General features: G+C 41.5%; 1 protein-coding gene across 4 annotated transcripts in view; it reads left to right on the forward strand.

Annotated features, from left to right (window-relative positions):
• Window positions 1-10,321, forward strand: part of caln1 (calneuron 1) — a 45,413-nt gene extending 35,092 nt beyond the window's left edge. For all 4 annotated transcript variants that reach the window (XM_069160993.1, XM_069160991.1, XM_069160990.1 and 1 more), the window contains exons 5-6: window positions 1,155-1,311; window positions 6,381-10,321. In XM_069160993.1, the coding sequence (XP_069017094.1) occupies window positions 1,155-1,311; window positions 6,381-6,508 (285 nt within the window). In that variant the 3' untranslated portion in view covers window positions 6,509-10,321. The remainder of the gene's footprint in view (window positions 1-1,154; window positions 1,312-6,380) is intronic.
• Window positions 10,322-13,078: the final 2,757 nt, after the last annotated feature.

Genomic DNA, 13,078 nt, shown 5'->3' on the forward strand with positions numbered 1-13,078 from the left:
AATGCATCTTACCTTCCTCACAATGTCATATTTCATCATTTTCACAGCAGCAGTGTTGAAAGATTCGACTTGATGTCGCTGGTTAAACTCAGTCGATCAATTTCTAATTTGGAGGAGACGTTGTCCTTTTTCCCCGTCCAGACTAAAACAGGCAGAACAAGGTCACAGGAGAAAACCTCTTTTTTTTTTTTTGCTTGGTAACTGCGTTGCTACACTCTGACATCATGCTCCATCCAGACTGTCCTTAAAATTGGGATCAGGCCATTATAGTGATTGAAAGTTGAGTCAGGTCAGCTGCTGTCATGTTTGTGTAGCGGTCTGCATACATTTTGGTCAAATGGAAAGTGCCATGAATCTGTCCTGTGATCCTGTGAGCTGGAACTCAGTCTTGTCTGTGACAAAGTATTTAAATAAATTGGTAGAGAGACCTGTTTATTTTATTTTTCTACATCATCTCAACTTCAGGACTCGCTGTTCTTTGTGAATTCATTCACTCAGTCAGGTTAGTTCATTAAAGCTCAATTTAATGGCATCTTGTAAGCATCCTAATTTAGAGAAAATGTAATGACCTCGTCTTAAATTACTGCTTTTAAGTTTGAAATATTGTTTTCCAGCAGGAGATGCGATCAATAGACAGCAAAATCTTCATCAAAGCAATCTCGGTTTCTCTGAAATTTACACGTAAAAACATTTAAGCTCAGTCCTCTTTGGTTCATAAGTGTTGCCGTGTGTGTCCGTGTGTCTTCTTTGGGAAGAGACATAAATCAATCGCTTTCAGACCATAACTCTTGTGTGTTCAATTCAATCAATGCATCAACTTTGAGCAGCGCTCTGATTAAAGTGAACGCACGAGGCCGATATCTGTACGAGGTGTTGGGATGGTAAAAAATGACAAAATAAATATATGATGATTTATGCATTTGAGTGTTTCTTCTTGTTTTTACAACACACATCAGTTATTGGCTGCAAATATTTACTGAGAGATTTTCGTGCTCCACAACTTGACAGTGTGATGGAGTTTGTGTTCGGTTTATCCGGTAGAACACGAGAGACCACGGCTTCCCATGTCTTCATTCATACGCTGCTTATTCATGTCTTTTTTTGTTTGTTTTTGTTTTTCCTAAAAATCCTTCCTCACCTCTTTCCTCCTGCAGTTCGACATGCAGAGAATCACCCTGGAGGAGCTGAAACACATCCTCTTCTACGCCTTCCGCGACCACCTGACCATGAAGGACATTGAGAACATCATCATCAACGAGGAGGAAAGCCTGAAGGAAAACTCCGGGAACTGTCAGACAGAGTTTGAGGGAGGTGAGCAAAAAAAAAAAAAATAATTCCTCCGGCTAACTTTGTCACACAAGCACATGCTGAAAGTGTGCGTGTGCACGTGTGTCATAGACACACACAGTCTGTGCTGTCAGGTAGAGTTTGAGCTGTCTCGTCGAGCTCTCCGGCCACAGTCACAGAGCACCTGCTGATTTATTGATTTGAGGCTGGTGTCAGCTGGTCACCAGTTCGAGAAGTGGCTCAGATGAAATATGCATGACCTCGCTCTGCAGAACCAGCCATCCAAGATTTATGGATGTCAGAGCAAGAGAGGGTATTCTGGGACTGTTTCACTGTCACCATAAAAACAAGAAATGTCCTTTCAAACTGATTGTATTTCACAACCCCTTTAAAGTCTTCTTTTTTCTTTTTTTTTTGAAATGTCAGGTCCGGACTCAGATTCAGTGAGTCAGCCTTTTGAGTCTTTTTACTGTTTTGGGTCTCGACAGAAAAAAAAAAAAAAAAAAAATTTGAGCAGAGATTAAGACCAAAATAGAGCAATTACATTTACATAAAACATTTACCGATTAATAGAAAATGAAATGTCACAGAACCCAGTAGGCAGTCCAGGCAGCTCTAGACATATGTTAAGGGCACAGTGTTAATAAGCATCTGATTGGCTGTCAATACACAGATGCTCGTAGTTGTTAACCAATAGCCGAGATATGTTCAAGCAAACTACCTTTATTTACTGCTGTCTTAACACGTCCATGAACTTCCTGCTGTTCAACGTCTGTCTTGTTTATGTGCTGTGTGCCAGTGAGCCTCGATTAGACAGCTTTAGTGTCTCTGCAGCTCAAAACAGCTGATTTGTTAAGGAATCTAGCGGGAAGCAAATGTTTTGTTCATTTAAAAACATCCTGGTCCTGAAATGCCCCACACTGTGTATGTCTCTGGGTATTTATGGATGTAATGTTATTCACAGCGTGTACCTTGATTGATGCCGAGGCAGCTAAAAAAAGAAAAAGTGGCTTTTCACTTGTTCCCAACACCGATAACATGAATTCGGGGTGTCTGACATGCTGAGTCATAACATTACCAGTGTCAACATGCCCTGAGAGCAGCCTAGCCGAGCAGCGTCCCAGCCTACTTTGTTATGCAGTGAAACTGCCTTCATCAGCTGTGTGTGCGACTGATACTGTAAGTGTGAGTTTCCAATGCACTGAGCTTTTTATATTTCTAGTCGGGCTCATGTATATTTCTTCTGTGGAGGCCAAACAGCCTTCGATATTTCTTCCCAAACGCCACCTGCCTGCGACTCTGTATCCTAGAGGGGATTTAGTGGGCCGGCACTGGTGCCACTGAGGGTGGACAACGATCGCACCGCCACTCTATCAAGGTCTTAAAACTAGTGTAGAGGGATGACTACATCAATGTCCCGACCAGGTTTATGATGAAGGCTGACGGAGCAATCACGTCCATTGGACCAGAAGTCCACGAGGACCGTCTGCCGCACGGGGACACCAAAACGGGCTCAGTCATGAGAAATCAATACATCGTGTCACGGCGCGATTCATACTGAATACACTTCATCACACTATTCTTGTACTTATTACTTCTGCCGGCTGATATATGAAGTAGCGTAAGAGGCACTTGATTTTCCTCTGGTGTCACCTCTAATCTGGAATCAATATAGTGTGGAGCTGAAAAACAACAGGAGTGTAACTGTAGAAGTTCACCAGGCGCTGAGTCATTGCTGAACTAATTGCGCAAATAGCATAAAGCGGAGTCGCTGGAGGAGCTGCTGTCCAGAGAGCGGCTGGCTGCCGGTCGCGAGCGTGGAAACGAACTTTAATCCATGAATGTCACAGCTGCAGGCGTACAGATTCAGGGCGTATATGTTCATACACTGGAACACAGGAGTTGATGCTTTTATCAGATTCAACTGGAGAAAAACTAAATCATCCAGCAAGGCATCGTTTCAGACTCAAGATTCACTGTTTGTTAGATGATGGCGTGATAAACTCCATGAGAGATTTCTTAAGCCTCAAACTTCCTAACCTGTGATGAGTGTTTACCCACAGTCAGCAGACTTTTGTAACACTGCTCTCGTGCAGGTTTGTGATTTCAATACATGAAAAATGTGGCTCTTAAATCTGTATAATTAAAAATGCATGATGCTTCCTACAGCCAAACACAGTCTTACTTTACTGCAGGTGTTTTTCCAACTCTTCTCACTTCAGAAAATACAAACTCGCTGTGTCATGTATTGCCTCTTTTGATTAACAGCTCACGCTCCCGTGATTGTGATATGGATAGAAATGTCAGAGCAGCGAGCCGCTCGGGACCAGAGAAATGAAAAAGAATACTATAAAGTAGAAATGTACAGGGACAGTGTGATTTTGAAGCACATGTGAAAGTAGACAGCCATAAATCAGCAGCCTGGAAACCGCTGAACACTTCATTAACTTCAAGACCGCAGCGGTCCGCTGAAGAAAACCCTCCGTGGATATCTGGAGGTGTTTTATGAGGCCAACAGCAGGTTCGGGCGACTGGACTGAGAACTAATGTCTGGACCACAACTCTCCTCCCGTCATCACAGTCCAGCAGCCGAACACATGTTCTTTCCATTGACATCCTGTTCAACTCGTCTTTTATTACACTTGTATGCAAGTGTTGGCACCTTTTGGCAAATGACAGCTTTTTGTTGATTTTTCTTTTTCTTTTTCTTTTTTTAAGTTAGAAAAAAGTAAATGTGCCTTTCTTCAAATATTAATGAACTGTTACTTTTATTTTCATGGACTTGGAAAAAAGAAAAAGATACAATAATATATGCAAAGGTTTTTCTACTTAATTGGCTCATTAGGACGTGTAAATTGTCCTTGGGTCCAATGACATTTCTTGATAAATTGATAAATTATCTTCACTTGACAACCGCGGGCTCATCGAAGCAACCGAAAATGAAGCTAATCACTGACTAAAAAGCAGGGAAGGACTTTAAAAGGATGTCACGACTGTCCAAAATGTCTTTAAGAAATAGTAGGAAGGGCGGACAGTACAAACACAGGTGGTGCACAAACATATCACATTAAATATCATTTAACATGTCAACAGTGCAGTTTTGAAGTAGATGAAGACTTTCGTGTTGTCAGCATTGAGCTAAAATGTAGAGAAACCGCTTCCCCAAAGAAGATTACCAATTCTATTGGAGAATAAAACTGAGCGGAGAGCCTCTTCATTTCTGTCTCTGTGATTCAAATGCCCATCGAGGAGACGGCGGTTGTACTCGGCAGCTTCGATGTGTGAATGTGAGTCAGTGCGAGTGTCAGCATGCTGTTCCTGAAGAGGGAATGCGCTCTTAGAAAAACTAGCCTGATGAAAGTCAGGTCTAAAAACAACATATTCTAAATTCTATGCAGTATGTTTGTGTACAAACGACAAAACCCAAATAAAAACTCAACATTCACCCGCAGTGTCATTTTACATAATCTCAGTAATTGGCTAAAAAAAAAGCTCGTTCTTAGATAATCCGTGTGGCTAAAAATGATGTCACGTTATGTTTGGTAATAATGTGAAAGTCTGGAGAAGTACTAGTCAGCTGAAGATTGCCAAGAAATGACAGCGCCTCACCGAGATGGAGCCATTTCTGTCCTACTTTCCATGTTGTATTTTCTTTGGAACGGCAGTCGAGAAGCATTTTTGATGACTTCGGTGCCACTTTTATTGAGAGTTATAAATAGAGTGAGTGATAGTTATGTGGCTGCGGGTCATTGGCTCGGCACCTGTAATTACCGCGGCCCGGGGAAAATCATCTCAGCTGCTGCAGGCGGGAAGAGCTGCTGAATAACCCGTCGATGTCAGAGGTCGACTGAACCAGAGACGCTTCGAGTTGCACATCATATCCTTCAATTCAACTGCCGTCATTTAGTCTTTAAAGGGGATATTATGGAGACGAAGAACTTAAAGTGTTGAGGTGGGTTTCGCTGCCAGCTATTCAAATTCTGTTCAGAAAGCCAGAAACTGGTTCTCCTCACCACTGATACTTTTCTTAATATATTTTTTTTTTCTAACCGCTGATTTATTTGATTGGCATAGACTAAATATTAGAAACACCTCTCGGTGTGACGTGCTGCGACTCAGCAGCAGCACAGATTACAGCCTCCACAGTGACCCTGAAGTGGAATCAACACCTTTCTGAAACCGTTTCAACAAAAACTGAAAGTGATGACCTTCACGAGGCTCCGATTTATCCCAACACTGTATTAGACTGCATTTGACTTTGAACCGTTCCTGCTATAGAGCTACCAGACTAATTGGGCTTTTTATGATGACTTTTGGCTGTTGCTATGAAGCCAGTCTGGTCCTGTGAAACGTGATGCTTGCCATCGTGTCCCTCTCTGCTGGTTGACTGCAACCCGCTGGTCATTCAGCACAGATCCAGAGCAGACCTGTTTATTCTGCCCGGCAACCCACCCCAGCTTTATTTAAAATGTAACAATAAAGTGTATTTCTGAGGTTGGTGACCCACTTCCATGTGCAGCTGTGAGTAATAGTTACCTGACATTAAGAATATTATGCGGCAGGTTTGTCTCATATTTTATTCTAGCCTCTGTGACACATGATGAGCATTCAGTAAACAGCGTCTTTACTCACTGCTGAATTTGATTTGTCCTGAAGAATATTTGACAACCAAAGACCACATCGGGGCTCGTACCTCCTGTAGGCGTCTCCTCATATTTAATATCCAAAACTCTCTCCACGTGGCATCACTCTCTGCTCTTGGTCTAATTTCTTATCCTCAATAACATATTGCAAAAAGGCATGTCAGGGCAGTTTGTATTAAAGTTTAACGACATTAATCTTCTTGGGGAGTTGACCCATGAACTGAAGGAGTAAACGCTTCACAGCATAAATAAACCAGTGAAAATGCGCTCGGGTGTCAGCGCGACCTCCGTTTGTCTTCATTGTGTTCATCATCTCGGCGCAGAAAATGATAAATTCAAAGTCCTGTCAGATGCAGAAGTGGCGCCATCTTTCAAATCGGCAGTTGAAGAGTTGTTTTCTTATTTATGTTCCTCATCTTTCTGTTTGTCTACTTCTCATTTCTCTTTCAGTTCACCCCTCAAAGAAGAACCGTCAGACGTGCGTGAGGAAGAGCCTCATCTGCGCCTTCGCCATGGCGTTCATCATCAGCGTCATGCTCATCGCGGCCAATCAGATGCTGAGGAATGGCATGGAGTAGCTGTGCCCACTGTGAGCTGGGAACAAGCCAGCCCCTGCATGTGCATGCCAGTGGGTGAGGTCATGTCCCTGTTGATAGGAAAAGAACTACAGAATCAACACTCAAAGTAACCGTCGACAAAATCTGTTTTTAGAATTGCTCTTAGTTTTTATCGAACGAGGAGCACGTCTCCACCCAACGTCCAGTAAAACCGTGAAGCCAGCATGAGGAGTCATGCGGGACTCCTCCCCCTTTACTCTGACAGGGACACTCAAGGGCTGACATTACACATAATACACTGTCCTCTCTGTTTCCCTGATGCAATAAAAAATAAATGTCGGAAGAAGAAAGAAAAAAAAAAAAAGAGTGCAGGAGTTGAGACCTGCTGGCTTTTCCAGCAGACGAGATGTGACGCGTGTCCGCTGAACTGTCACCCACCAGGAGGCTGACGAGCTGCCAGAGGCTGCAGTCTGGAGGGGATAAGACGAGGGGAACAATCGCCCTCTTAATATTTTTCTTTCCTGAAAGGATGATGGCAGAGCTCACCACCACTCAGGCAAAAGGATCTGTACGCATCGGGCCACAGCTCCTGCAGCACTCGTGGTGCTCCGGTATTCAGCTCTCCATCTACTCTACTGTGTCTAAGGTGCCGGCATCACTTCATCAGCCCTACAAACCAAGCGGCGAAGCTACTAAAATGTTAGATGTTAGAACCCGTGGCTTCATGAATGAACACAGAAGCTCGGGAAATATGGTTTTGGGTCACTTCTTCGTCCTCCACACTGTTGGGTGAACACTGTGCAGGGCGCAAAGAAAAAGATTTCTGTGTCCAATTAACGGGAAAAAAAAAAATCCACCCTCCGATGCTCCGACACTGTAAACTGTATATGATTATATATCTCGTCTGTCTGTGGGGTTCAGTGCACTGCGGGAGTTGTTTTGTGAAGTGATTTGATTTTACTTTTTGTTTCTTAGCCACTTTCTCTCGTCTCGAGCACTTCTGCCTCAGTTGGTGATTTTTCAGCATTTTCCAAAACGACCTTGATCGACCCGCAGAGAACGGTTGTGAACACGTCGCATTCAAATGTGTCTTAATGCGGCGATGGTAGGACAAGGATAATGGCAACAGCAAAATGGTGAGCTGTTTTCCAGTTGGGAACACCTGACTTGTAACTTTTAATCTAAATGCAGCATTTCTTGTGGCTGTGATGCATTCAGGCTTCAACGTGCAGGTCCGTCAGTGTTGCTTTTACTTTTTAATCATGAGGGACTGATGCCAAACCCCTGACATATCATCGATGTTTAAAATACTTGAACATTTTTCTGCTCTTAAACTCAGCGGTAGTAAGAAACGCGCTATATGACATGCTATCATCTGGGTTCCACCAGCTGTTCATGAGAACAAGAAAATACACCAAACAACCAAAGTGGCTTAAAAACAGCAGGCTTGTCAGCAACAAAGCATTTCTGAACAGTGTTGAAGTGTTTGAGGGTGGATCTTTTTTTTTTTTTTTTTTTTTTTCCGGACTATAAAACTCGCCACAAATTGAGTTGATGAATTATAACTGTGCTGTGAAAAGTTGCATCTGTTTCCTGCTCTTTGCACCTAAAACAATTCTAATAACATCTAATTGTAAATTCATGTTTTCTTTTCGATTAACTTAATTATTAGTTTTAAATTTCCCTTATATCAGCTTTTCAGTTTTTATATTTTTTTTAATCTTCAAAATTGTAATCACCTTTTTTTGGGGTTTTAGGGCAGAAATGATTAGTGGATTTATCAACTGTTTTGATAATTCTTGTCCAGTTGTTCTGTCTCTCAATGGTCAATATTTGCTTGTTATTGTGGACTTCAGTAAGAGTACACTGAACATTTTTAGATTGCTGGCTCTCTACACATCAGCTTGTAGTCTGTAAAGTTGTGATGGACCTTTTACAGACCAACAGCAAAAAAACAAAACACTGATTAAATAATACTGAAAATAGGTTTTAGTTGTAGCCCTTTGTTTGATGGACATAATTAGGAGTGTAGTTATATGCACATCACATGTAGGTCAATAAATACAGAATGCATCAGGTGTACAATCTCCATAATCTATAGTTAATTCACAAATTTGTTGCTTAAGCGTTCACCATATTTCATTTATTTTGATTTTTGAAACCTTTCCTGTTGTGTGATAGAAATAATCTGAACCCACCAGATAAAAAGATTAAATCACTTCCCTTTGAATCATTTTGCAGCGTGACAAACTGCAAAGACTCGAGGTATGTACAAACTTCCTGGCAGCACTAAACAATTGAAAGACTCCTCTGGACACGGTGTGTTTCTCCTGAGGTTGGCTCTGAACTCCTGCACTGATTTTCATCTCCACATATAACCCCCCACCCCCACCCCCACCCCACCGCACCGCACCGCTGGTCAGAAACGCCCATATTATCAAGTGCATGCGATCAAGTCGGTGTCTTCTGTAAATACTGTGACTGGCGTCTGATGTGTCCCACGTGTCCGTTGAGGTGTCCAGTATCTCCGTGTGCATGACCGTCGGTGCTCTCTGCTCACCGGGGTTCAGAGGTGCAGGGAGGGAGGCAGCCGCTGAAGGCCCTTTCTGTTTCCTCTCCACCCTCTTGCCAAAGCCATAAAACTCTGCAGAGGTGAACCAGACAACACAATATATACGCTTCTCCCTGTTGCCACAAACACAAGATCAAACGGGCATTTTTTTTTTTTTTTTTTGAGGGGGGGGGGGGGGGGGGGGGGCAGAAACGTGCATATCGGGTAGGACTTGGTTTGTTCCTGGTACTGTTTTTTGCACCGTCCCTGTCATCCAGTCCAAGGAAACCATTCGGAGGGTTGTAGATCGATGTAATGGCGCCATCTAGAGGTGAAGTAGGATCATGTTGGCCACGTTGTTGTCCCATCACGGTGTTTGTGTATTTCTCACTCTGAACACTATGGAAATGTGTTGCCAGGCAGGACTCGACATTTTATTCACAATGTCTAGAAATTGTTGATATTACATGTTGAAATATGAGGGTTTTTATGTATAATGTATAGGTTGACTTTAATCTACCAAAACTGCAGGTGGAGCAGCATTCGTATGCGAACACGTATTTAATCGGTGTATTTAAAGATATAGATTTCTTGCCTATGGCAGAAAAAGTCATTTTGAACCTGTAAAAGGTTTCATTCACAGAGGCTTTATCAGTATTTCATTCTGGAGACTGCATAAAGAGCACTTCTGCAAAAGCAGTCTTGAACATCTTGTAGGTCACACTGGTTTTGATTTGTTGAATTTTTTTTATCTGGAAAAAGTCACAGGAAAAAGTGAGTTAAATTTTTTTAATTCTAGTCTGTACATCTTGCAGTACTGGTGAAACATTTCTTACCTAATTCACAACTAGTCACTTGTAGTTGTTATTTGAGACTTTGTCTTTTGAATTTTGCTTTCGTTGGATTTCGTTGAGTTACTGTTGTTACAGTTTTGCTGTAATTAAAGTGACTCCTGCAGAACGAGTGAATGTCTCAATCACTAAAGTGAGTTTTCCTTTGGACGGGAAACGCAGCGTCTCTAGTAGAATCGTGGTTGGATCCCACTTTTCTTTTCTTTTTTTTGTTCTTGTGTAACTTTGTACATAGCTAATAAATCAGCATATCTATTAGACAAGCACATACTACACATACTTTGCACGTGAAGTATTTAGACATGTAGACTATAGAATGACTTTCAGTTGTACTATTTATCAGAGGCATAGTAATTATGAGATTGTAAATATGGAAATCTGTACAAAAGTTAAAGGATTGAGAATTGTTGCAATAAAATGGTGTTTTTTAAATGGTGTTTTATGATTATTTTTTTTATTTTTTTTACACTAGACTTGCTATTAAAGCATTTATTAGTTCCATGTATCAAAAAATTCAAAGGGATTTTACAAACACAGAACTGATTTAAAACAATTTATCCCTCAAAATAATATGGACACTTACATTTTGGGTTTGGTCCCACTGAGTGATCTTCGGGAACAGACTCCTTCAATCCACCTAAAATAAACTGCTTTCATGAAAAATGGTACAAGTTATTTACTCCATGTAACTTTCATAATAATAATTTCAAAGATTTCATTGTTTGCTCCTGAGTGTTTTCCTGTGTTATCAACAGAGACAATTCTTTCTTGGGATCAAGGGAAGGTTGTCATACAAGCCAACAAATATGGAAGGACAGAGGTATGACGAGTGGAAAGAGGAAATGAGTGACAGGTGAGCTCAGGTGATGGACTGAGGTAAGACATGGAGCTGTAAAACTGAACCAAAACAAATCATTGGGTTTTTGTTTGATTTAAATCTCAACTATTCTATTTCTGTAAAAAGTTAAATATAAGCACGTTGGCTTTTGCAGAACAAATTTGGTTCACGTGAATCAAAGCTGCTCTTAAGAGTTTCTAAAGTATAAATCTGGGCACTCGGGTGAGAAACGATATAATAAAAGCCGGTTGAAGAGGGAGATAAAGTGACATCATGAAAGCAGCGGTAGATCAGCGGGGAAGGAACCACAGCTCAAGGTCAAAGACACCGACAGGTTTGAGCAACACAACGGCTCGTGTGTTTGTTGATGTGTCCCTCTGAGTAAAAGATGACTAAATCCTGAAGCCTTTGCTTTATTTACTTGCCTCCTACACACTTATTATCTATTTATGAACATCGTGACACCACCAGAGGGCATCCAGCTCAACAGAAATGTAATGGGAACATCTTTTGTTTTTGTTCCCACTTTTCATGAGTTGAAGTAAAAGATGTGACTTCTTCTTTGAAAGGTTTGTTCCTCTCAATTTTAATGTTCACACATTTGTCCAAATTGGTCTTAGTGAGAAGATAATAAATCTATGACGGGTAGGGATTTTGTTGTGTATAACTTAAATGTAATTTCACCGATACCTCCACATACAGGATCAGTGGGTAGAATTAGTAGAATTTTATTGCTGATCGGTCATTCATCTTTTTCAAATGTAATTTTGCAAAAGAAAAATACGGCACATTGTAAAGCGTGCAAAAGTTTCAGGCACTAGAAATGAAGTCAGATTTCCTTTAAAACAGCAGCCGTTCTCCTCAGAGCATTCGCACACAGATCGGGACTCTGTCGAGTTGATGCCATCTGTTGCACATTTTGATCTGAAGATGGGTTATGGCTGGCTGTATGCCTGAGCTTTTTTCATGCTGTAAAAGATAACTGGACCGTTCTGATGGATATGTCTGTACTCCTCAGCATTAAGGACACCACTAATTTGGACTAAATGCCTGAAGCTCACACAGGGCTGCTGTATTAAATCACGTCTGATACTGCAGCTGCAGTGAGTTTTATCAAACTGTCACATGCTCCTATTCTAGCTGAAGTTGTGCAGTCATGATATCTCTGTTGCCTTTTCTCAACAGATTACAAGATTACAGCTCTTCATCCAGACCCAGAAGCAGAGAGCAGACGGAGATGACCGATGCAGCGACGCCGACCTCCAGTCAGGTCAAACCACACGGTGTCGAATCAGGATGGATAACGCTGATTTGTGTCAGTATCTACTATTTATTACCATTTTCTTCCATGTTAAAGTCCAATTTTTTTGTCCCCATATATTCTGCCGCATAACACGGGTCCTGTAATTTGAAGTGAGTTCTTGTTATTATTTACAGCAACATTTAGCAGGATTTTAACCAGCACAGAGTAATCCTATTTCACACCAGGGGGGTGATGAGCAGGCCTGCCGTTCAGAGTCTGATCAGCGTTCAGCGTCGTGTTAGCATGCAGGTTCTGTCCCTCAGAGCCACACCGATCTCTCCAGCTCTCTGCTAGAAACAGGCCCTTGTGCTCCTAGAGAGCCCCCCCACCCCCCCACCCCCATCTGAAGCATTTAACCGATGCTTCATCCCGAGCAGCTCAGTGAGAGGAAGCTGTGGGAGTTCAGCATCTGATTCAAGGACAATTTTCACAGGACACATGGACGCTACAAGGTTGAATCCATCACTTTCCTTTTATAGTCTCTTTAATGTGGGGCCTCCTGCATGCCTCAGATGTTGCTCTGCAATATTTTGGTGTACTAGTTTTATAAAGGATTTGTGATTAAAGTATTCAGAAGCCAAGTTGGTGCTAGTTGCTCTGGATGCCATGCAGCTGGGAGCTGAGGGTGAAATCTCTTTTGAAGTATTCTATTTTTGGAGATGATTTCGTGGACTAATCTCACAGTGTGAGGAAAATATTTTGACCAAAACCATGCAAATGGGTAAAGCAGTTAAAAAGAGAGTGGCCCAGCATGGTGCCTATTTTGGAGAGTCTCAAGCTTATTTAAAGCCAGAAAAAACTAAATGTACTTGAACATTTCTGACTATCAGAAGAGTGAGATGCATTAGTGTCTTTAAACTTATGATAGTTTTGCACAATAATGACTGGATCTTCAACTCAGGTTTAATTAAAAATTAAAGGGCATAAAAAACAGAAAATATTCAAATAAATTTACTGACATTTTAAATTTGACATTGTATTTAAATTATTAAAAATTTAAATAACGTAAATCTGTCCTCAAGAACAGTAACCCTGCACAAACCAGGAA

The sequence above is a fragment of the Embiotoca jacksoni genome, unplaced genomic scaffold (genome assembly GCF_022577435.1).
Source record: "Embiotoca jacksoni isolate LCO1_2020_lvr unplaced genomic scaffold, fEmbJac1.0.p SCAF_28, whole genome shotgun sequence".
NCBI classification, from domain to species: Eukaryota; Metazoa; Chordata; class Actinopteri; family Embiotocidae; genus Embiotoca; species Embiotoca jacksoni.